General features: G+C 45.5%; 1 protein-coding gene across 1 annotated transcript in view; it reads right to left on the bottom strand.

The window, feature by feature from the left end:
- ZSWIM7 (zinc finger SWIM-type containing 7) overlaps positions 1-26,215 on the bottom strand; it is a 66,387-nt gene that overhangs the window by 30,037 nt on the left and 10,135 nt on the right. Inside the window, exons 2-3 of the mRNA XM_030185996.1 lie at positions 7,255-7,276; positions 5,356-5,458 (exon numbers count right to left, since the gene is read on the bottom strand). Of these exons, the coding sequence (XP_030041856.1) occupies positions 5,356-5,458; positions 7,255-7,276 (125 nt within the window). The remainder of the gene's footprint in view (positions 1-5,355; positions 5,459-7,254; positions 7,277-26,215) is intronic.

Genomic DNA, 26,215 nt, shown 5'->3' with positions numbered 1-26,215 from the left:
GAAAGGCTAAAGCGGCTAGGGCTCTTCAGCTTGGAGAAAAGGCGGCCGAGGGGAGATATGATAGAGGTTTATAAAATAATGAGTGGAGTTGAACGGATAGATGTGAAGCGTCTGTTTACGCTTTCCAAAAATACTAGGACAAGGGGGCATGCGATGAAGCTACAATGTAGTAAATTTAAAATGAATTGGAGAAAATATTTCTTCACTCAACGTGTAATTAAACTCTGGAATTCTTTGCCAGAGAATGTGGTAAAGGCGGTTAGCTTAGCGGAGTTTAAAAAAGGTTTGGACAGCTTCCTAAAGGAAAAGTCCATAGACCATTATTAAATGGACTTGGAGAAAACCCACTATTTCTGGGATAAGCAGTAGAAAATGTTTTGTACTTTTTTGGTTTCTTGCCAGGTATTTGTGACCTGGATTGGCCACTGTTGGAAACAGAATGATGGGCTTGATGGACCTTTGGTCTTTCCCAGTATGGCAATACTTATGTACTTATGAGGTTGAGCTCCAGCCTCCACCATGGCATCAGCTGCCTGCTGAACCCATGAGAGGCCGCTTCAAAGCTGTTTCCAGCTTGTGGTCCTGGACATCCTTAAGACCTATGTCGCCTTCTACTGGTAATGTAGTTTTTTTTCATGAACGCTACGAAAGCATCCACTCTTGGTAAAACCAAACGGTCTAGCTTCTCCTGGGCCACCGGATAGAGACAAGATATCACCTTGGCCACCTGGAGACCAACCTCCGGTGTAGCCCACTGCACAGAAATGAGTTTCTGCATAGCCTCATGCACTGGGAAGGCTTTCAGAGGTCTGCGGGTACTGGCCATCTTGGGATTCGCTGCCACAGAGGGCTGTACAGCCGGGGCTGAAATATTTAAAGCCTGCAAAGCCTTACTAATAAAGGTCGTGAGTTCTTTATGGAATACTTGAACTGCTGTGGGATCCCCTGGTTCATCCCCAATCAGCTCCCCCTCCTCAACGTGTTCCATTTTCCGTGAACAGAGGGAAGGGGCCGAAAAATTTCCCTCAGAGCAGGCTGGAGACAGAGACCCTCCATCTGAGGATTCCAAGCAGGGCCGCCTGGGTCCCCCCGTATCTGGGAGAGCTGAAGAGTCCACTACAATGCTGAACCTGAAACTGGCTGTGCCCATTTCAAGAGATAGGCTTTGCGCAAAAGTAACACAAAATTGGGGGAACATAGAGGCATATTTTCAAAGCACTTTGGGAGGCTAAGTTCCATAGGTTTCTATGGAACTTTGGGAGGCTAAGTGCTTTGAAAATATGCCTCATAGTAACATAGTAGATGACGGCAGAAAAAGACCTGCACGGTCCATCCAGTCTGCCCAACAAGATAAACTCACATGTGCTACTTTTTGTGTATACCTTACCTTGATTTGTACCTGTCCTTTTCAGGGAACAGACCGTATAAGTCTGCCCAGCACTATCCCCGCCTCCCAACCACCAGCCCCGCCTCCCACCACCGGTTCTGGCACAGACCGTATAAGTCTGCCCAGCACTATCCCCGCCTCCAAACCACAAGTCCTGCCTCCCACCACCGGCTCTGGCACAGACCGTATAAGTCTGCCCAGCACCATCTCCGTCTCCCGCAACCGGCTTTGCCACCCAATCTCGTCTAAGCTCTTTAGGATCCATTCCTTCTGAGCAGGATTCCTTTATGTTTATCCCACGCATGTTTGAATTCCGTTACCGTTTTTGTTTCCACCACCTCCCGCGGGAGGGCATTCCAAGCATCCACTACTAACTTTTTTCCCTCAATTTCAACCACTCAATAGCCAGGCTGTAAGACCAAAGCGGGATGGATTTTCTATCTGGATGGCTCCCTGGAGGAGCCCTTGAGAAAGGGGAACATGGAAGGGCTTGTCTACAAGTTGCCACACCAGATCCATATAGCATGGCCTCCAGGGCCAGTCTGGAGCAACACGAATCACTCTTCCTTGATGACAAATGATTCTGTGAAGACCTTAACAGTTGCCACAAGGGAAACACATACAGAAGAGATGCCAAGGTTAAAGGAGAGTGGCCAAACCTTCTGAACCACACTTTCTTTTTCTGCTGAAGAACCTGGGAACCTTGGCATTTCGTTGAGTTCTCATGAGATATATTGTCGGAGTGCTCCATTTCCGAGTGACAAAGTTGAAGGCCTTCGATGACAGTTCCCATTCCTCTAGGTCTAGAGAGTTCCAACTGAGGAAGTCTGCCTGAACATTCATCATTCCCGATATGTGCGCCGCCGAGATCTGATGCTGGTGACATTCCGCCCCTTGAAAGAGATGATGAGTTTCTGTTGCTGGATGAGCACTGAGTGCGCCTCCTTGACTGTTTATATAAGCCACTGCTGTCATGATGTCCGAGAGACTGAAAGATTAGCAGAGCTCTGTAGACCACTCTGAGTTCCAAGAGACTGACCGGTCACGATGACTCCATTGTGTTCTACATGCCTAGGTGTTGAGCTGCAGGCAATGGGCTCCCCTACCCCATCAAACTGGCATCAATCACCACTATAATTGAAGAAGGGGAGGCCAGAGAGGTGCCTAAGAGAAGCCACCATGACATGCTGGGAAAAAGGGATTATCTGGCTCCCCGTCCCCCAAACTGCACCCAAGTGCCCAGCACTCAGTCATCTCACCTGCCAGGTGGCCCAAACCCGAGTCAGTCATCTGCAACCCATTTCCCACAACTATGGCGTCAGCCGCGTGGGAATCCAACATGGCCGCTGACACCACAGAAGTGAGAGGAAACGCCAAGCATGCGTCCTGAGCATGGGAAACACTTGCCCCCAAATCCGCCGATGCACTGACAGGTTCTGAGAGTCAACATCCACTTGGACAGGCTCCCCAATGCTGTTTGCTGCTTACCATAGTGGGAACAGCATTTAGCAACCTCTGATGTCATAAAATAAGGACCAGAGAATTGGGAATATCCCCCCCCCACCAAAAAGAAGAAGAAGGGTAACACTCACCTAAGGTAGAGCCTGGCTGTCCCAGGAAACAGCACTGCAACACAGCCAAATGGCTCTCTCTGAAAACAGCCCACACAGCACAAGCAGTGCACAGTATTTACCTCTGTTAAATCATCCTTAAAAAAAAATCTTTAATGGAGGTGCTGTGAGGAAGGAGAAGGTGGTAAAGGGCTGGAGAGTCTTCCGGGGTGGGGGAGGGACCTGGCTTCACCAGGTATGCCCCCTAAAGTTGGCACCACACAGGCTAGCACCCTCAAGCTTACTGAGCCAGAAATCCAGAACAGAAGCTGCAGCCAGATGAATCCAGGAGCAGGTAGAAGCCCTTCCAATTCGCCTGCTGGATACAGAGAATACTGAGGATTCCAGGAGCACACCATCCAATAAGGCAGAGTACAAATCAGTGCTCTCTATCTCCACCTGCTGGTAGATGTTCTTTATGTATCACCATGTGTATCTTTAACTCTGGATTGGCGATAGCCATGACAGAACAATGTAAGCCACATTGAGCCTGCAAATAGGTGGGAAAATGTGGGATACAAATGCAGCAAATAAATAAATAAATGGTCATATCCCACCTGTCTCTGGATTCATCTGCTGTTGACGTCAAGGAACAGCTTAATTTTATCAGGACTTAATTTCAAATGATTCTAAGACATCCATCAAACAACCTTGATGAAATGGATCTGTTATTAAGTCAAAAGTAATGTGTTCCAGAATGGTACAACTAGCAGAATGTCATCTGCGAAAAACACCTAAATCCTTCAAATTCCAATCCTATGGAGTTTAGGAAAATGTTAAATATGGAGAACAGTAGGGCTCCTTGAGGTACCCCACGTCATTCCTCATACCTTGAAAACATTCTCACCATATTTCACCATACATTGCCTGTAAGACAGAAACTCTGCAAACCATTTCAAGACTACCGTGATATTCCATACTCAACCTTTGAAACAAGTATCATGGTCTATCCAGTTAAATGCAAAAGAGAGATCAAAGTTGTATCATTACTGTTTCTCCTTATCTTAAATTAGACAGAGCTTATGTAGCTGTTTCTGTGCTATACAAAGAACAAAAGTGTGACTGTCTACCATAAAAATCATGTGCATCTAAACAGCTTGTAACCAGGTATCAATTTGCCCATAACAAGACTTGCTATGGGTCTATAGCTGACAGTCCGAGATGTATCCTTACTATTGGGTTTAAACATGGGGATCAGGGTTACATTTCCTAGGTGTGTTGGGAAACTTCTCCTAACTTTATCCTCATCAAAGGAAACCACGAGAAAGAGACATAGAAAGCTTTCTCATGAGCAGTCTCCACATGCTGGAACTCACTCTCCAGAGGGGCTATATCTAACTCACTCAAGATTATCTCTACTTCAAAGAAGCATGTGAAAACCTGGATCTTCTTCCAAACCTTTAATGGTTATAGTGAATATAGTCCAGTCACTCGCACTGCATCTGAACTAGACTACTGCACAACCACTAAGACCAGTTTCACAAACCTCCTTCAATTTACACCCTAAATCTAGCCATCCACTTTTATGTGGAAGTGGAGGAGTAGCCTAAGGGTTATTACAGTGGACTTTGATCCTGGGGAACTGAGTTCGATTTCCACTGCAGCTCCTTGTGAGACTCTGGGCAAGTCACTTAACACTCCATTGCCCCTGGTAGAAAATAAAGTACCTGAATATATGTAAACTGCTTTGAATGTAATTGCAAAAACCTCAGAAAGGCGGTATATCAAGTCCCATTTCCCTTTCCCTATGTATCCCTAGTGCCATTTTCTTACCCATTTTGTAAATGCCCTAATAGTAAAGGTATTTCATTGTAGTGTGCCGACATTGTAAGTATCATATTTTTATATCAATGTTCTACTGTGCTGTTTTAATGTCTGTTACAGACATCGTATCATATTATTGCTACCACTATGATTTAATTTGCTTATTTCCAAGTTTACCTCACTGTTCTAATTGTGTTTTATACTGATGTTTGGTCATTTTACTGTTACGTTGTTCTATAATGTAAGCTGTCTATATCAAGTTACATCTGTTGCACATCATCTTGGATAAATTGCTTTATAAAGTTGGTTAACAAATCTTAATAAAAACAAGAAAGTACATAAATAACTATTGCATGCATGATTATAGAATGTAGAACAGATCTGTGTAAATGTGTAAAAAAAACTTTGAAATCAGATAAATCAGCATAAATTTACAGTATGTTTTAGGATTGCATTAAATGACTTTCAATGCCATGGATTTAATCAACTGATTTTTTTTTTTCAACTCCTCTCCTTAAGGTAGGAATTGAAAGGCTAAGAATTCAAATGGCAAGAATATACCGGTCAACAGAGCTAGTTAGGTGCATTCTATACCTGGAACAATGTCCTTCCACTGGGACAAGTGACATGGGTGACTGACAACTGATCAACCAAATCCAGTGCATGAAGAGCCGATGGTCCAAACACAAACTTCAGCCTACAAACCAAAACACACATTGGTTAGGATAAAGAGTTATAGTGGCATGTCATTTACATGCCCTTCAGGTGGTAGCAATGATGTAATCTGGAGACCTTTCAACGAATTAAAGATCAGATTTTTAGTCACTCACTCATTGCTGCTATGTAAACCCAGCAGGTCGGGTCTGGAGGACCATCAAGCAGCACAATGTCATCATGTACAATGGCTTGAGCAAAACAATAACTTTTCATCCGAAAGACCATTAAAATGCGATTCTCAGTCAGCAAATAGCATCCAAGATGAACTGGACAGGGACAATGTAGAAATCAAAACTCAAAATACTCTGCATACACCACATAGTCTTATTTCAAGAGATGTGGTGGGATGAAGTGTAGTGATCATTTAAGAGTATCGTGTCACTCCACGAGGCGTGCTAAGCACAAAACAAGTGGTGTATATTCTGTAAGCAACTGTTTTTGCTCATTGACTTACTGGTCCTGTACAAATGTACTGGATGGCTGAGAACAGGAGCTGTACACTTGTTCAAAGTCCTTCTTTTTCAACCCTTACAAAACAATAGTAATCACAGAGGATATAAAATACTGCATCTCTGTGGGGACAAGTAATGAATGCCCTCAGTGTACTTTTATTACAGCACATACATGGAAGGTCAAAAACTCTCCAACTCACAATCCTAGCATTGAAGACTGGCAACAAATAATTCTTCTGCAACAGGCAAGGTCCAAGGCAGCAACAAGTCGCACAGTCAGCTTCATTCCTTTCCTACCCAGCCAATACTCGGTTACATTCTCTACACAATTTCAAAATAAGCATGCATTGCAGTATTACTGCTTTACCTAACCCAGCTGCTAGTTGGCATAAACAAAACCACCAGCATGCCACTGAATCAGTTTCTGATTCAGTCCTGAGGCTAAATAAGCATTTAACTTTTGAATCAGCGTCTCAGCTGATCCATTCATTTTAAGTGCAGCTCTGAATCTGTACAAGATAGATTTCATTTGAGGTCCACAAGTAGAAAGAACTTTTAAAGAGAAAAGATTTTTCCCCACCTCTTTAGAGTGCTACACATCAGGGAATGAAAACATCACCTGGCTCTCAGCAAAGCTTTGTAAGCTCTTTTTATGTGGCCTCACTGACTTATTGACAAGTAAATCTAGCACTGCTCTTCCTTTTCAACACAGAAATAAGAAGCCCACAAGAGTTATACAACTCTGAATCCACAGAAAATAGATTAACTACTTTATACTCTTCTTTCTAAAGGCGTTATACATCAACTGAGCTAACCTGATGTAATGCACTCTATATACTAAAGATGACATGAGGCTAATGTTACACATATGCCCAGGTCACCAATTCTACATTGAAATTCACTAGAAATAGGAGACTGACAGAGCGAGCACATTAAACCATCTGTACTGGTAGCTGATGTTGACACTCACCATGTAAAAGTGTCATATAAAAGTGTGTGTCACTTCATTAACGTTAAGCTAAAGGGAGATCAGTCTTACTCTTCTTACACAGTGCTTTTAAAAGCCCAAAAGAAAAGTTACCATGCTCTGTCATTATCAATGCAGCGTCCCACAAATGTCAAGACTAGAACTTAAAAAGACCCCTTGTCATTCAGTATAATGGGAAATGAGTTTGTCCCACCAGTACGTTTAACCTGGTGTATAACCAGGTGCCCATCACTGCTGAACACACATGTAAGTGCATGCAATAAGGTACAGTTTAGCACACACTGAAGGCCAGTGCATCTGCTACATCATCAAAACAACTCAAAACATGCTACTTACCCCAGTAACAGTTCATCAGTGACTGTAGTAGAAAGAAAGGAATAACAAATGAATGTAAACATATGAAGTAAACATCACTTCAAATTATTTCCAGAGCAGACAGCCTAAAACTCAGCAGAGTTTAAACAAAGACAAGGACTATGCACAAGGAAGTCTGTTCACCTTTTTTTATCTTTTTACTCCCTTTATATTGGTCACTTAAAATTTCAAATTCTCTTCCTTTTTAACATCTTGATCATACGATTAAAAGTTATAGTTTTTATTTGGTTGGAATGGCTTCTCTCATTTTTCTTAAATATTGAACAGACTGATAAAATAATGGTGAGGACAGCAGCCAGGGACATACCCCCACCCTCCTTTATTTTACAACTCTACAATTCTGCATACAAACACTGACGATATAATTCAATCTACTACTTACTTATGTAATACAGACATCATCCTTAGCTTGTTCTGTACTAACCTGATGAAGGCAGTGTCTCTATTGAAAACTAGAGACATTAAATTAATGCAATAAAGTCTCACCTACAACTTGTTGACTTGTATGTGTCTCAAACAGCTCATTTTCGAAAGTGATCGCCGGCCATTTTCCGACACAAATCAGAAGATGGCCGATGATCTCCAGAAACCGGCCAAATCGGTATAATCGAAAGCCAATTTTGGCCGGCCTCAACTGCTTTCTGTTGCGGAGCCGGCAAAATTTCAAGGAGGCGTGTCGGTAGAGTAGTGAAGGCGGGACGGATGTGTGCTCACGAGATGGCCAGCTTCGTCCAATAATGGAAAAAAAAAGCCAGGCTTGACGAGCATTTTGCAGGCTTTACTTGGTCCCTTTTTTTTTTACGACCAAACTTCAAAAAGGAGCCCCAAATGACCATCCGAGGGAATCGGGGATGACCTCCCCTTACTCCCCTAGTGGTCACCAATCCCCTCCCACCCAAAAAAAAAATCCAAGTGCTCGTCAGGGACGTCCTAAATCAAAACTATTTTTGCTTGGCTTTTTCAGTAGTACCAGTGGAATTTGAACTGGCTGACCGGTGCTCTAACCATTTGGCCACAGCTCCACTTACTTGGATGTCCCTCTCTTTTGATCATTATGCCCTTTCAGGTCTCTCTCAGCCAATCACAGACAGGGGTCTCTCTCAGCCAATCACAGCGCATTTAGCTGTCTGGTACTACTGAAAAAGCTGAGGCACTTAGATTTTTTTTCCACTTTTTTGAAGCCGGCCATCTGTAAACCCCGCGATCTCAACATTTGACCTAAATGTTGAGATTTAGCCGGCCCCAACCGTATTATCAAAAGAAAAGATGGCCAGCCATCTTTTTCAATAATACGGTTGGCACCGCCCCTTTGCTGAGCTGGCCCCAAAGATGGCCGGCGCCGTTCGATTATGTCCCTCTAAATGGACTAACAGCAATCACGTGACTACAGTTTAAAAAAAATATATGCAATATTAGAAAAGATCATATTTAATAAAGGATAAAAATCTGTTCAGGTGACTCTCATACAGCAACAGTAATTGAAAGCAGACACAGATAAAAATGGCCCATTAAGTCTGACTGCCAGGTGTGTAGGGCAATATCCATTCAGTTTAGGGCTTTACTGCCATTCTGTGCAGGTCTTCTGCCCACCAACCCTCCCCCCACCCCCATTCTAAGCCCCTGCTTTTTTTGGAAGATCAGAAGGACTGCCATACTGGGGGAGACAAACGACAAAAACAGAGAAGCAGGATCAGCGCCTCTACATACGTAACCACAGACGAGAAAGGAGTAGAAGATAAACAAAACGACAATCAGCTGTGGGGAGGAGGTCTTCAAATCTTTATTAAAAGCACCAATGCAATGGACCCAACAGGGGCTGGTGTTTTGGAGGGTGCAGCTACCTGCCTCAGGGGTCACAAATATAGCTCTAAGCCTGATAACTAGTTGACAAAGTATGTCTCTGGTGCACAAAAAACAAAACAAAACTGAACTTTACAATGGGCTCAGTGAATGGTTGTCGGAAGAGCAAGCATTGAGAACGTCGTAGTAAAGCAGCAAAACATGGTGTCCTCCTCTGGAGCAACTACCCTCCTCATTTATAAGGAAATATAACTGTTTAAAAGAACCTCAGAGGGACCTTTGCATTCCAAAAGGGTGACTGATCCCATATACTACTACTACTACTATTACTAATACTACTACTATTACTAATCATTTCTATAGCACTAGTAGACATACACAGCACTGTACACTTGAATATTAAGAGACAGTCCATGCTTGACAGAGCTTACAATCTAATTAGGACAAGCAGGAGAAATAAGGGATATGGAAATTACTAAGGTGGGAATGATAAAACATGGATACTAAACCTAAGCATACAGTGAAGTCCCAGGAATGTCCTAGACACAGAGAATTAGCACCCCTACCAAGGTGACTCTCGAGTAGTTCCTGTATAAAGCAGGAACTGTAAGGGGGGGGCAGTGGCGTAGCTACAGGTGGGCCTGGGCCCATCTACTTAGGGTTCAGGCCCACCCAACAGTAGCATGTTTAATGGTAGCTGGTGGGGATCCCAAGCTCCACCAGCTGAAGACTTCCCCTGACGGTAACAAAAACGCTACTCTCCATGATACCTGCGCATGCTCAGTTTTCAGCACGTGCCTGCTGCAGACTTCCAAGGTGGATGGAAGCGTTTTCCCACCAGCTGAGATATTTTTTTGGTGGGGGGAAGACTTGGTGCCCACCCACTTCTTGCCTAGGCCCACCCAAAATCTGTTGTCTGGCTAAGCCCCTGGGGGGGGGGGGGGGGGGTATTACCAAGTATCTCACGTCCTACCAGTCATGGCCAAGAAAAGCTTATTCAATTTTTTCATTCTTTTTCTAACTACTTAAGAAGCTACGTTTTAGAGCCAAAGGGCCTTGCTAGAAAGCATCCTTAGGGAAGGGTCCAAAGGGATAACAGTTACTTACTGCTTAGATATCTACTAAGAGGAGCACTGCCGTGAACAGAATACCTAGTTCAGATTTCAAGGGAGCTAGGAGTTTTTATCCTGCCTTTTCAGGGCATCTGAGGCTAATGTTGAGCACTTAATACTGCCAACCCTTGTCCTAATGAGAACTGATCAGTGCATACACTAGCTTCATTGTCTTCTGTAGCAAGCACTTGACCAGTCAGCCTTGCTGAATACTCAAACGCATTAGCCTTGGTTGTCAATGATCTCTGCTGAGTGTGGAGAGCCTTAATGAGCAGTGGCCTCTCCCTAGTTGATATCAGCGCAGTTGGCAATGCTAGGAGGTAAGCCAGGTGCATTGTCATCAGCCTTCAATGAGCACCATCTAGTGCTGTCACCAAAGAATTCAAAACCAATAAGTGTATGCCCAGTGTTGCAATCAGCACCAATGAGTGCTGGTCTATCAATCAGCATCAATAAGCACTGATCTTTATTCAGTGATCAGTATTGACGATCAGCCCCCCCCCCCCCCCACTCCACTCCCAGAAATCGGTGCAGATAGCTCTGCCTGGTAACACTGTTACTACCCAGCATGGTTGGCATCAGTGCACGTCACTGCTCTTCCCAGTACTGTCACTCTCAATGAGTCCTAATGATTATTAGCATCATATGCCGCAATAAGCACTGATCTTTACCTATGTCAGCCAGCAGTATGTTGGTCTTCTCCTAAGGCTGCAGAAGCTCAGCAACAGCAGCCTCAATTGTGCCTCTTGGCAAGAACTTTAATATTCTCACTTTTAAATCAAAATTACCACACTGGCTGCTCCCATGACACCTGCGCTCACAGTACAAAACAATTTGTACATTGGACAATACAACAACTTGTGGTATGAGAGTAACAACTTCTTGGAGTGGTTTCATGTGCCCTAGACCTAATCAGGGTTTATGCTAGGCCAGGCTGCTTAGCAGTAGTACCAGAGTCTGCAGCCTTCTGCATAGGTACTCTCCAGCTGAAGCTATTTAAGCACCTGGATCCAATAACTGCTCTGGAAGAAGCCAGCAGGATTAAATGGAAGTTATGGGAAGATCCCAATCCCAGCAAGCCTATATGTAAGGAGGCTTCTAAAGAAGAAAACCCAGGATCTTAGCAAGATAAACCATTACCTGTACTTCTACTTTACCAGTCACCTGGCCTCCATTCCAGGTAGATTAGGATGTGCTACCAGATATCTCTCCTGTCTGCACTGGTTTGTCAGTATCCTGCTCCGCCTTCAAATAGCCCATGAGGCTTTTCCTCCATTAAATCTGCAAATTATGCAGGAATCCCAGAGCCCTATCAACCCCAGATTTTTTTTTTTTTTTGGGGGGGGGGGGGGGGGACAAGCGCTACCCTGAATGGGCCTGCTACTTCTGGCATCTTGCTGCTGCATATATCCACCATTAGTACGCAGCTTTTGCTACCAGCGAGTAGCACAGTCAAAATACACCCTTGTCACGTGTTTTTCGCTCCTCTGAATCCTGTCCGTTATATCCGAAATCTGTTAAATTGGGGTCCATTAATTTGAGGGTTGACTGTATATATCTACATCTTTCTCCTGGATCTTTTTTTAGATCCAGAACAAAAAAATTAAAGCCTAATATCAGTAGGAGTCAGATAGTAGAAAAACAGAGAAGTCAGGGTCAAAGGTTTGGTGTACCGGCTCCACAGCCCTAAAGGAAACTGAGCATAATAGTAAAATAGAAAAAAAAACCACCACCAGAATGGCATTGATCATAAAGGCATCGGTCCCAAGAAAATACTCTAAATAGTGTGGAGAGGAAGCAGATTCTCAAGTACCAAGAAATGTAGTCAGAGACCATGAAAATGTGGCAGACAAGTTACAGAAATTCTTCCCATCATTTTGGGTGCCACAGGCTTGATTAAAAGTGAATTTAAGCACATTTGGATAGGTTATCTATACATGTATTGTGCCAAAGAGAGTTTCCTTCTGGAGTTCATAAAATGCAACAAAGTACTACAGTGAGAAAGCGAATGCTACATACCTGTAGAAGGTATTCTCCGAGGACAGCAGGCTGATTGTTCTCACTGATGGGGTGACGTCCACAGCAGCCCCTCCAATCGGAATCTTCACTAGCAAAGTCCTTTGCTAGTCCTCGCACGCCCGCGCGCACCGCGCATGCGCAGCCGTCTTCCCGCCCGAAACCGGCTCGAGCCGGCCAGTCCAGTATGTAGCAAGACAATACAAGGGAAGACACAACTCCAAAGGGGAGGCGGGCGGGTTTGTGAGAACAATCAGCCTGCTGTCCTCGGAGAATACCTTCTACAGGTATGTAGCATTCGCTTTCTCCGAGGACAAGCAGGCTGCTTGTTCTCACTGATGGGGTATCCCTAGCCCCCAGGCTCACTCAAAACAACAACCATGGTCAATTGGGCCTCGCAACGGCGAGGACATAACTGAGATTGACCTAAAAAATTTACCAACTAACTGAGAGTGCAGCCTGGAACAGAACAAACAGGGCCCTCGGGGGGTGGAGTTGGATCCTAAAGCCCAAACAGGTTCTGAAGAACTGACTGCCCGAACCGACTGTCGCGTCGGGTATCCTGCTGCAGGCAGTGAGATGTGAATGTGTGGACAGATGACCACGTCGCAGCTTTGCAAATCTCTTCAATGGTGGCTGACTTCAAGTGGGCTACCGACGCAGCCATGGCTCTAACATTATGAGCCGTGACATGACCCTCAAGAGCCAGCCCCGCCTGGGCGTAAGTGAAGGAAATGCAATCTGCTAGCCAATTGGATATGGTGCGTTTCCCTACAGCCACTCCCCTCCTATTGGGATCAAAAGAAACAAACAATTGGGCGGACTGTCTGTGGGGCTGTGTCCGCTCCAGGTAGAAGGCCAATGCTCTCTTGCAGTCCAATGTGTGCAGCTGACGTTCAGCAGGGCAGGAATGAGGACGGGGAAAGAATGTTGGCAAGACAATTGACTGGTTCAGATGGAACTCCGACACGACCTTTGGCAAGAACTTAGGGTGAGTGCGGAGGACTACTCTGTTATGATGAAATTTGGTGTAAGGGGCCTGGGCTACCAGGGCCTGAAGCTCACTGACTCTACGAGCTGAAGTAACTGCCACCAAGAAAATGACCTTCCAGGTCAAGTACTTCAGATGGCAGGAATTCAGTGGCTCAAAAGGAGGTTTCATCAGCTGGGTGAGAACGACATTGAGATCCCATGACACTGTAGGAGGCTTGACAGGGGGCTTTGACAAAAGCAAACCTCTCATGAAGCGAACAACTAAAGGCTGTCCTGAGATCGGCTTACCTTCCACATGGTAATGGTATGCACTGATTGCGCTAAGGTGAACTCTTACAGAGTTGGTCTTGAGACCAGACTCAGACAAGTGCAGAAGGTATTCAAGCAGGGTCTGTGTAGGACAAGAGCGAGGAGCTAGGGCCTTGCTGTCACACCAGACGGCAAACCTCCTCCACAGAAAGAAGTAACTCCTCTTAGTGGAATCTTTCCTGGAAGCAAGCAAGATGCGGGAGACACCCTCTGACAGACCCAAAGAGGCAAAGTCTACGCTCTCAACATCCAGGCCGTGAGAGCCAGGGACCGGAGGCTGGGATGCAGAAGAGCCCCTTCGTCCTGCGTGATGAGGGTCGGAAAACACTCCAATCTCCACGGTTCGTCGGAGGATAACTCCAGAAGAAGAGGGAACCAGATCTGACGCGGCCAAAAAGGAGCAATCAGAATCATGGTGCCTCGGTCTTGCTTGAGTTTCAACAAAGTCTTCCCCACCAGAGGAGTGGGAGGATAAGCATACAGCAGGCCCTCCCCCCAATCCAGGAGGAAGGCATCCGATGCCAGTCTGCCGGGGGCCTGAAGCCTGGAACAGAACTGAGGGACTTTGTGGTTCGCTCGAGATGCGAAGAGATCCACCAAGGGGGTGCCCCACGCTTGGAAGATCTGGCGCACCACTCGGGAGTTGAGCGACCATTCGTGAGGTTGCATAATCCTGCTCAGTCTGTTGGCCAGACTGTTGTTTACGCCTGCCAGATATGTGGCTTGGAGCACCATGCCGAGACGGCGAGCCCAGAGCCACATGCTGACGGCTTCCTGACACAGGGGGCGATATCCGGTGCCCCCCTGCTTGTTGACATAGTACATGGCAACCCGGTTGTCTGTCTGAATTTGGATAATTTGGTGGGACAGCCGATCTCTGAAAGCCTTCAGAGCGTTCCAGATCGCTCGCAACTCCAGGAGATTGATCTGTAGACCGCGTTCCTGGAGGGACCAGCTTCCTTGGGTGTGAAGCCCATCGACATGAGCTCCCCATCCCAGGAGAGACGCATCCGTGGTCAGCACTTTTTGTGGCTGAGGAATTTGGAAAGGACGTCCCAGAGTCAGATTGGACCAAATCGTCCACCAATACAGGGATTCGAGAAAACTCGTGGACAGGTGGATCACGTCTTCTAGATCCCCAGCAGCTTGAAACCACTGGGAAGCTAGGGTCCATTGAGCAGACCTCATGTGAAGGCGGGCCATGGGAGTCACATGAACTGTGGAGGCCATGTGGCCCAGCAATCTCAACATCTGCCGAGCTGTGATCTGCTGGGACGCTCGCACCCGCGAGACGAGGGACAACAAGTTGTTGGCTCTCGTCTCTGGGAGATAGGCGCGAGCCGTCCGAGAATCCAGCAGAGCTCCTATGAATTCGAGTCTCTGCACTGGGAGAAGATGGGACTTTGGGTAATTTATCACAAACCCCAGTAGCTCCAGGAGGCGAATAGTCATCTGCATGGACTGCAGGGCTCCTGCCTCGGACGTGTTCTTCACCAGCCAATCGTCGAGATATGGGAACACGTGCACCCCCAGCCTGCGAAGTGCCGCTGCTACTACAGCCAGGCACTTTGTGAACACCCTGGGCGCAGAGGCGAGCCCAAAGGGTAGCACACAGTACTGGAAGTGACGTGTGCCCAGCTGAAATCGCAGATACTGTCTGTGAGCTGGCAGTATCGGGATGTGTGTGTAGGCATCCTTCAAGTCCAGAGAGCATAGCCAATCGTTTTCCTGAATCATGGGAAGAAGGGTGCCCAGGGAAAGCATCCTGAACTTTTCTTTTACGAGATATTTGTTCAGGGCCCTTAGGTCTAGGATGGGACGCATCCCCCCTGTTTTCTTTTCCACAAGGAAGTACCTGGAATAGAATCCCAGCCCTTCTTGCCCGGATGGCACGGGCTCGACCGCATTGGCGCTGAGAAGGGCGGAGAGTTCCTCTGCAAGTACCTGCTTGTGCTGGAAGCTGTAAGACTGAGCTCCCGGTGGACAATTTGGAGGTTTTGAGGCCAAATTGAGGGTGTATCCTTGCCGGACTATTTGCAGAACCCACTGATCGGAGGTTATGAGAGGCCACCTTTGGTGAAAAGCTTTCAACCTCCCCCCGACCGGCAGGTCGCCCGGCACTGATACTTGGATGTCGGCTATGCTCTGCTGGAGCCAGTCAAAAGCTCGCCCCTTGCTTTTGCTGGGGAGCCGCGGGGCCTTGCTGAGGCGCACGCTGCTGACGAGAGTGAGCGCGCTGGGGCTTAGCCTGGGCCGCAGGCTGTCGAGAAGGGGGATTGTACCTACGCTTGCCAGAAGAGTAGGGAACAGTCCTCCTTCCCCCAAAAAATCTTCTACCTGTAGAGGTAGAGGCTGAAGGCTGCCGGCGGGAGAACTTGTCGAATGCGGTGTCCCGCTGGTGGAGATGCTCTACCACCTGCTCGACCTTCTCTCCAAAAATATTATCCGCACGGCAAGGCGAGTCCGCAATCCGCTGCTGGAGTCTATTCTCCAGGTCGGAGGCACGCAGCCATGAGAGCCTGCGCATCACCACACCTTGAGCAGCGGCCCTGGACGCAACATCAAAGGTGTCATACACCCCTCTGGCCAGGAATTTCCTGCACGCCTTCAGCTGCCTGACCACCTCCTGAAAAGGCTTGGCTTGCTCAGGGGGGAGCGCATCAACCAAGCCCGCCAACTGCCGCACATTGTTCCGCATGTGTATGCTCGTGTAGAGCTGGTAAGACTGGATTTTGGCCACGAGCATAGAGGGATGGTAGGCCTTCCTCCCAAAGGAGTCTAAGGTTCTAGAGTCTTTGCCCGGGGGCGCCGAAGCATGCTCCCTAGAACTCTTAGCCTTCTTTAGGGCCAGATCCACAACTCCAGAGTCGTGAGGCAACTGAGTGCGCATCAGCTCTGGGTCCCCATGGATCCGGTACTGGGACTCGATCTTCTTGGGAATGTGGGGATTACTTAATGGCTTGGTCCAGTTCGCAAGCAATGTCTTTTTCAGGACATGGTGCAAGGGAACAGTGGACGCTTCCTTAGGTGGAGAAAGATAGTCCAGGAGCTCAAACATTTCAGCCCTGGGCTCGTCCTCCACAACCACCAGGAAGGGGATGGCCGTAGACATCTCCCGGACAAAGGAAGCGAAAGACAGACTCTCAGGAGGAGAAAGTTGTCTTTCAGGGGAAGAAGGAAGACCCTCAGACTCCTCGTCAGAGAAATATCTGGGGTCTTCCTCTTCTTCCCACGAGGCCTCACCTTCGGTGTCAGACACAAGTTGACGAACCTGTGTCTGCAACCTCGCCCGGCTCGACTCGGTGGAGCCACGTCCACGATGGGGGCGTCGAGAGGTAGACTCCCTCGCCCGCATCGGCGAAGCTCCCTCCGCCGACGTAGTCGGGGAGCCTTCCTGGGAGGTGGCCGCAGTCGGCACCGCACGCGGTACCGACGTCGGGGACCTCACCCCGGGCGATGGGCCAGCCGGCGCCACGCTCGACGGTACCGGAGGCGCAAGCACCGCCGGTACCGGAGGGGTAGGGCGCAACAGCTCTCCCAGAATCTCTGGGAGAACGGCCCGGAGGCTCTCGTTCCGAGCGGCTGCAGAGAAAGGCATGGAGGTCGATGCAGGCGTCGACGTCAGAACCTGTTCCGGGCGTGGAGGTTGTTCCGGGCTGTCCAGAGTGGAGCGCATCGACACCTCCTGAACAGAGGGTGAGCGGTCCTCTCGGTGCCGATGCCTGCTGGGTGCCGACTCCCTCGGCGACCCAGAGCTCTCGGTGCCGACGCGGGGAGGAGACCGGTGTCGATGCTTCTTCGACTTCTTCCGAAGCATGTCACCGGAGCTCCCCGGCACCGACGAGGAGGACGTAGAATCCAGCCGTCGCTTCCTCGGGGCCGAGGTCGAAGGAGGTCGATCTCGGGGGGGGCTGTACCGCAGGAGCCCTCAGGGTAGGGGGAGACCCACCCGAAGGCTCACCGCCACCAGCAGGGGAATGGACAGCCCTCACCTGCACTCCTGACGATGCACCACCGTCCGACGACATCAGCAGACGAGGTCCCGGTACCACTGACGTCGATGCAGCTATCCGATGTCTCGGCGCCGATGCAGAGGGCCGATGCCTCGATGCACTCGATGCACTGGCGGCCGAGGATGAAGGTCTGGACGCTGACGACGTCGATGCACTCGATGACCTTGGTGTCGATGCCGACGAAGAGCCCGAGAACAAAACGTTCCACTGGGCCAATCTCGCTACCTGAGTCCGCCTTTGTAACAGGGAACACAGACTACAGTTCTGAGGACGGTGCTCGGCCCCCAGACACTGAAGACACGACGAGTGCCTATCAGTGAGCGAGATTACCCGGGCGCACTGGGTGCACTTCTTGAAGCCGCTGGAAGGCTTCGATGTCATGGGCGGAAAAATCACGCCGGCGAAATCAAAATCCGAAATGACGAATTTGAGCACCAAAAAGTTTTAGGGAGAAAATCTCGACCGAGGCCGAAAAGAGGCCTACCCCGACGACGAAAGAAAACTTACCGGGGCAAAGACTGAAAAATACGGGAAGGGACAAACGAAGCCCGGGAGGCTTCCGGAGCACTTCCCAACAATTTTTTAAAGATTTTCCAAAGAAAACACGTCAACGAAAAAAGGACGCGCGAGGTCGACTTTCCGGGGCTCGACACGGCGAAAACACGACCGTACCGAGTGCGGACAAAAGAAGACTGGCCGGCTCGAGCCGGTTTCGGGCGGGAAGACGGCCGCGCATGCGCGGTGCGCGCGAGGACTAGCAAAGGACTTTGCTAGTGAAGATTCCGATTGGAGGGGCTGCCGTGGACGTCACCCCATCAGTGAGAACAAGCAGCCTGCTTGTCCTCGGAGAATTAGAAGTACATTTGAGAAACTTGAGATCATACTCCACATAGCTAAGGAATACGCAAAACTAATGCTTTTGGAGACATTGCTTGCTATAAGATCGATACTCCTCACTACCTCTCCTCTCTCCCTACATTTCTCCTCGTGAACTCCGCTCTCTGAACAAACCCCTTCTCCTCCACCGCTAACTCCAGACTTCGTTCCTTTTGTCTTGCGGCACCTTATGCCTGGAACTGTCTTCCTGAACCCATACGTCTAGCTCCTTCTTTACCTGTTTTTAAATTTATGCTGAAAGCTCACCTTTTCACTACTGCCTTTGGCTGCTACTCATTTGCTCTCCTCCTCCCTGTTCCTCTCTACCCTGTAATTCCCTTGCCTGTAATGTCTTGTCTGTCTGTTTTACCTAGATTGTAAGCTCTTTGAGCAGGGACTGTCTTTCTATGTCAAGTGTTCAGCGCTGCGTGCATCTGGTAGCGCTATATAAATGCTATTAGTAGTAGTACTCCAGATTAGTTTTAGTGACCACATGAAGCACACGATAAGTATTAAATTATTGCGCAACACCTATCTATTGTGAGGCTTTTACTTTGTAGGGCCATCTCACTAGTATTGAGCTCTACTTTATTGCAAAACAGTATGCACTGTAGCTAAAACTAACAATACTGAGATGCAGGAAGTGACTAATATGCTTAAAACTCGGTGTCTAAGCCACTGCTGACACAGGTGCCAAACCCAGGCACAATGCTAACAATGTCATGTTACATTGGTTACAACTGTTAACAAAACAGCTTTTTAGGATGCCAAACTTGTTCTGCAGTGTAACAGTATTCAGTTACACTCTCTGGGATTCTCCACTTAAACATTTATAAAAAATCTGGGACCTCTGGGACTTCAGCTTAATACCATATAGTGCTGGCCCTTAGTCTGCCCTATTCTATCACAATATTTCATAAAACATAAAAGCCCATTACCATACAAGAAGCTTAAATGGCAAACTTAGTACTTTGCAAAAAACATAAACCTAGGGGGAAGTAAACGGAACTAGCATAGAAGTTAACAGGGGGAGGCGTTACCATAAAGTGAATCATCACAAGACAGATGTTTCAGTAAAAGATTTAAGTAAGGGGGCAATGAGTACCACCATGCTGTTGCAATAAAAGAAACCTTTTCAGGAAGCAAGGGATCTTCTTGCATAAGAAAGGACAATTTCACAAACACATTTGAATGTTTCTATATTAGTACAGGAAGACAATCACTAGTATTCATCTTAACTTTTAAGGTGCTGAGCACGGTTTCCTGCACACACTCACGTTACTGTCTTTTATTTAACAGATGTTTACCCCAATAATCTTACAGAATGGCGGCACCACATAAGAAACCTTATTATTATCTGTTTAGATTACTTAGATTACTGCAAATTGTTTCTCACAGGTCTCCCACTAAACCATCTTCTCTCTCCGACAATCTGTTCAAAACTCTGCTGCACGACATATTCCGCCAGTATTGCTAAGCTCACATTAGCCCTCTCCTCAAGTCACTTCATTGGCTCCCTATTTTCACATATGCGGTAAAACACGATTCGAAAGTGCCAAACCCCTCTCAGAAAAATTGCATTGGCTCCCAATTAAAGAACGCATTACCTTCAAAATCTGCACCCTGATCCATAAAATCATCTACGGCGTAGTCCCAGGATACATGATAGACCTCATAGATCTGCCAAACAGAAACAGATCATCTCGAACATACCTAAACCTCCACTACCCAAACTGCAAAGGACTCAAATACAAAGCAACCTATTCTTCCAGCTTCCCCTATACAAGTACACAACTATGGAACGCGCTGCCAAAAACAGTGAAAACAATCTACGATCATCTAAACTTCTGGAAATCACTAAAAATCTACCTGTTCAATAGGGCATACCCTACTGACCCAACTTAGATGCCAACATTCTGCAATCACAGCAAACTCAACGATCGCATTGGACACTATTTAACCTTCCCTTTCTTGACCCCCCCCATTGTGCCTGGAACAAATGCACCTTTATTCGACCACAATATCACCTGTATTTGTTTCTCTACCGGTCTTGGCAAACGCCTTACAGTACTATGTAAGCCACATTGAGCCTGCAAATAGGTGGGAAAATGTGGGATACAAATGTAACAAATAAATAAATACAGTTCAAACTCCTCTTACTGACTTACAAGTGCATTCACTCTGCAGCTCCTATACTGCTCCCCGGGAATTCAACTCTTATCTGTACCCTTCTCCTCCACTGCCAACCCCAGACTCCGTTTCTTTCATCTCGCTGCACTGTATGACTGGAATTGACTTCCACATCAGTACGTCAAGCTCCATCTCTGGCAATATTGAAATCTAGGCTAAAAGCTCACCTTTTAACTCCTATTCACTTGTAAAGTACCCATGTCTGTTTTAATCATTCCCACCATAATTCCCTAATCCCTTATTCGTACTGCTTGTTTTGATTAGACTGTAAGCTCTATCAAGAAGGGACGGTATTACATGTCTAGTGTACAGTGCTGCATATGTCTAGTAGCGCTACAGAAATAAGTAGAAGTAGTATTAGTATCTGTTTGAGATGTCCACCACGTTCTTCCATGAGGTTCTGCTCTTGCTGCAGTTATTTTAACTTGGTATTAATTTAATTGATAAGCACTTATAAAGAAAAATTGTTGAAAACCAAGATCTACTTTTCTCTCAAGACTACAGGAGTTGAATTACATTTTCCACTGAAATCCTTAGCAAGATTAACCAATGATCAACAGTTTAAATCTTCTCACTTTATTCTTAAGGAAGCACAAATTTAGAAGTATAGTAAGACCAATGACACAAGTGTCGCCTACGGACTGTCAAAAATGAACATAGGTACAAATGCCCACCAGAGCAGAAGAAAATTACTCCTTTCAAATGTCCTACCAATCTACTTCGGAAGAACAATTCATTCCTTCTAAGACGCTCTTCAGTCCTTGACCTAACCAATGACACTACCAATTAGTGCTAGTTCTGAAGGCAGTTTGAGCAACATGCTTGTGAACCATTTGGATGGTTGTACACCAAAAAGACAGTGTATAAAATTTTATAATACTTTCCCAGTAGTAAATGCTCCAAAATCACCCACAGGTTTTCACTCTTTTCAAACTCTTATTCCTTTATCAATTAACCCAGGCTTTAGATGTAGGTTAGTTAGTTAAACTGATTTTGCTTCCTGTCCTAGTCACACAAGCAATTTACAGAAGGGATATGCATTTAGGGATTACTTTCAATAAAATTGAAATATTTTTTTTACTGATCAGATTTCATAATATAATACAAGATAACTCTTGTACAAGCAATACAGAATAAAATCCCATCATATTTAAGACATAATATAATAAAACAGAGATAAACATGTCAATTCTTCCTTAAGACCACAAAAACGGGGGAGTGGATATGATGAAGATAGGAAAAGTTAAAAGGAACATCTATAAATCTGTTTAAACAGATAAAAGAAACAGAACTAACCCCCTCTCATACTTAATAAGTCAAAACAGATACACTCAAATGATCTTCTTCATATTTGGGAAAGCCCTCAATTGCTTTGGGGTGAAAAAGACATACTTCGTCCCTCCTAGTTTAACCACACACTTGCATGGATAGGCTAATAGAAAAGTTGCACCCAGATCTCTTGTCTCATAGCCAAAATCAGTTTTCTTCTTTCCCGGGTATTTTTAGTAATGTCAGGATAGATTCATATTTTCTTTGCCATATATGCATGGTGAAAGTACACCTTTAAAATAGCATTTAGATCTTGCTCAAATACCAGGGAAACCAATAAAGTAGCTCTTTCAGAGGCCTTAGGAACTGATTCTTCTAAGATTGCTGATATGTTGTTCATCACCCTCCATTTCCCCCTGGAGATTCTTAGAGGATAAAGCACGTAATATATTTTATTCAAAGGAGAAATGGCTTCAGGGGAATATTTTAAGACGTCAATAAGGTACTTCTTAAACAAATCCAGTGGAAATACTCCAAGTGATATTGGAAAATTTAGTAATCTAAGATACAGTCTACGATTATAATTCTCTATAGTCTCAATTTTTCTATGAATTGCAAGGCTGTCTTTAATACAAGAGACTTTAAAATCTTGCAGGCTTTTTAATTTCCCTTGCATTTGACCACCTTGGCTAGAGAAATCTTGCTTAACTTGATTCATGGATTTCGTTAGGTCTTCCATTTTTCTCCCCAGTGCATTTACCTCACCAGAAGTTTTAGTAGTGACACAATCCAATTTTTGCAGCATTTTCCAAAAACATTCAAGAGTTATCTTCATGGGAGCCTTAGAGAATCCAGTGCTCCTGATGTCTGCGTTCTTAGGCCAGCTTTATTCACACTGGGGCCCTCCAATGCGACATCAACCACAGCAACTTTGGTAACGGGTACTGTCCCACCCCGGCGGAGGCAAACACTGGACATGGAGAAGCTGTTGACACCGGGGGCAAATGTGATGTCTCATGCCCCACTGAGGCAGATTCTCCATCATGCCTCAGCACAGGGCTAGCCTCCCCAGACAACAAAGGGGGTGCAACGATGAAGCTGTCGGTAGGCTGTTGGTCTGAAGGCAGCATATGGGTCGTGGAGGAAGCAGTCTTAATCACCCTTTTCTTTTGGGGTGAGGCATATCACTGAGGAAAAGGTAAGGAAACCAGATCACAGTAGTATCACAAACCCACTCTCAACGCTGAAACAGTGCCACCATCTTGACCACTCCCCCGACAATCTATTTATTACTACTCTGAAGAGTTATAGGAGAAAGCTGACCCTTCTGGATACATACAGTATTCATAAGCTTTAGAAACCAAACACACTAACAGGGATTAGTCTTATTCTGTTCTAATACACTGAGTAAAGAAACATGAAGAATGGCACAATGATCTGGGCATGATGCGTCAGCAAGCCAACTAACTATATGTTCTTCTAGACAATTAAGACTCCTTCTGATACAAGGAACAATGGAAAAACCCACATGTATTTAAACTGTTACAGAGGTGCCATGTTTGCAAAAATACACATTTTAAAATAAATCACTAGAATATTTATTCAAAGCAATTCACAACATGCATAAAATTATAAATACACTACATACAATAAAACAAAAATCAACTGAACATACTCATTGTAAGAGCATTTCCTTACAATTGTTGAGTAGTTTGCTCTAGGGTAATGCAAACAGTACTAGCAGGAATAGAAGAAACACTATTGTACCTATCCCACTAAATCCTGTTTCTAATCTAATAAAGCTTTTAAGGAACAGGACATACCAGGGTAACTGTGGAAAATGCACCTTTTTGTGAAAATATACCAGTTCCTGCAAACCAATAATCAGTGGACTCTAGTGTCTAATGGTAAATGTGAGGATTTGATGAGCAGTCTCACATTCTGCATGGGGGAAAGCAAGAGGGATACAGTGAACTTCTATATCTGTAATTAGATTTCTGGAAGTGCAGTAGATCTTACTGAGGTGTGTCCCCGAAGTATATCTTCAAAATGAATTTCCTGGACAGCTGCAGATTCTGCTGGAAATCAAAGTGCATTACATAGTTCTGGAGTGCTAAAAGTTTTAAGACACCACCAAAATGTGGCATGCCTGGGATAAAATTGCTCAATATTCTGTCAAACTGCTGGAAGACTTGGCAGAGAATACAGAGGGTAAGAAACAATGAGCTCCAGTGTGTATAATAGAGATTTCTGGGAACCAAGCAACAATTCCCCTAGACACATCCTTTTCATTGAATGTGTCCTTGCCAACGTTACTCAGTGCTTACCATGGTAGCATGCTAACTGCCTAAGTCATACCAATTAAGAAAAGGAACTGCCATACAGCATAAGTAGTTCAGGTCCTGAGATATGTGATATCTTTAAAACAGCCAAAGGGCAGCCAGCCCAAACCCACACTAATGACCTGATTGACACTAAGAGCATTTACCTATAGCAGGAGGCTTCAGTTGTTCAAAACAAGCCAAGCTAGTAATCTGAAAATCAGTGCAAAACATTTGCACAGACAAATCAGATTGGTGACGAACAAATTACAATACATGTTTATTTTATCATGCATGCAAGAGATTCCCCCCCCCCCCCCCCCAAAAAAAAAAAAAGATTCAGTCTGCATAGAAATAAGATTTACTGCATTCTGTAACTGGCTATACATCCCTCTCAATTTTCTTCAACGCTGCTTGAAACCAAAGCATAGCAGAAAAAGTAGTTCGCAATCTTAAACACTATCTCCCCCTGTTGGCCAAGAAGGGTAACATTTCCTCTATATTGCTGGGTTGGCTCTGTAGGTTCTGATTAGAGTTGCACAGGGACATAAATCTTACCTGTCCCCACTCATCCCCGCAAGAATTTAATGTTACCTAAAAAAAATTACCATTTCATCCAGATCACTCTTTCTAGACACTTTCCTCAGTGTCAAGCTTGTTCCCACTAGCCTTCCCTGTCTCCGTCAGTCTCTCTCTTTCCCCCACCCAGTCCTCAACAGTTTCAGTCTGTCTGTTTCTTTCTCCCTCCCCTCAGCCATTTCCCTCTAGTCGTTTTCAATCTCTCACAGCCAGCCCTCATCAGTCTCATTTTTCTTTTCCTCCCCGAGGTCTGCGAACCATATATTGGGAACCACTGGGTGGTAGCATGGATTAGCAGCTGGCTGCAGGACCTCAAACTGCGGCACACAGAGGTTGCAGGTAAAAGTTAATGCACTTTATTTTATGTTTAATTTTTTTAAATTAAGTTTTGGAACAAATACACATTCAGCAACAGATATCAAATATGAAATCTAATTACAAAACCTATCCAAAATATAGCTGCTCCTTAATACCCTCTCTCCCCCCCACCCCATCCACCCCCAAAACCCAGCACGTCTCTAGGGTTCAGCAATTCACATTCAAGATCCTATGGCAGACAAATGGTGTCAATGAGGCCCAAAAAGGCTCCCAGATATCTTGTAGTGTCTTCCCTGACATTGTCAGGACTATCCAATTTCTCATAACGAAGTAATGTAATCATCAATGTTCTCCACTGGGAAAGCAATGGCAGATCGCTGGACAACCACATAATTAATATACTCTTTTTGGCCATCAGTTATCATGCTTTTCAAAAAAGGGAGCAATCTTTTAGGTAATGACAGCACCACTTTTGGCTATCAACCAGAATCTGTGGTGCCAGTGACACATGATTCCAAAAGTCCTATATCTGAGGACAGTGCCAAAACATGTGGCCCATGTTGGAGACCACTTGTGAGCATTTAGGACAGGTATCATCTGTTTACAAATCAACTTTAAACGCCCGATGAAGAAAAATATATAGTCTTAGCAGAAACTTTCCAATATAAAACGTTAGGTGTGGTACACTTTAAGCCTCTAAGGCAAGCTTTCAACCAATCCTCAGAAATTTCTGTTGTCCAAGTTTGGGCCAGTACTTCATAATTTAAATACTGTTATTTACTTTGTATATTCTTATGATGTTATTTCAACAGGACTTTTAATTTTCAGTCCAAAGTCAATACTGTTGTCAAAGACTCCTGGATCTCTGGATGCAAATGCAGCAGCATAGAAAACAAGTTTACATAATGCTTCACCTGAAAGAGTACGAGTCCATTCATGACAAATGAAATTCCATGTACAGATCTGCGAAAATCTTGAGTTTACCATCCTCATCAATGAGCTGACATACAATGTATTCCTCTATTTGTCCAATGTTGCAGAAGAAGAAATGGTGTCACAGCAGGATGACACCCACGAGGGGCTTAAATAGTACATATGACTGACACCCTGAGGATAGTTTCACCAT

This window comes from Microcaecilia unicolor, chromosome 13, assembly GCF_901765095.1.
Source record: "Microcaecilia unicolor chromosome 13, aMicUni1.1, whole genome shotgun sequence".
Lineage (NCBI taxonomy): Eukaryota > Metazoa > Chordata > Amphibia > Gymnophiona > Siphonopidae > Microcaecilia > Microcaecilia unicolor.
The sequence above is the reverse complement of the archived record's forward strand: the minus strand, read 5'-3'. Positions and strand labels throughout refer to the sequence as shown.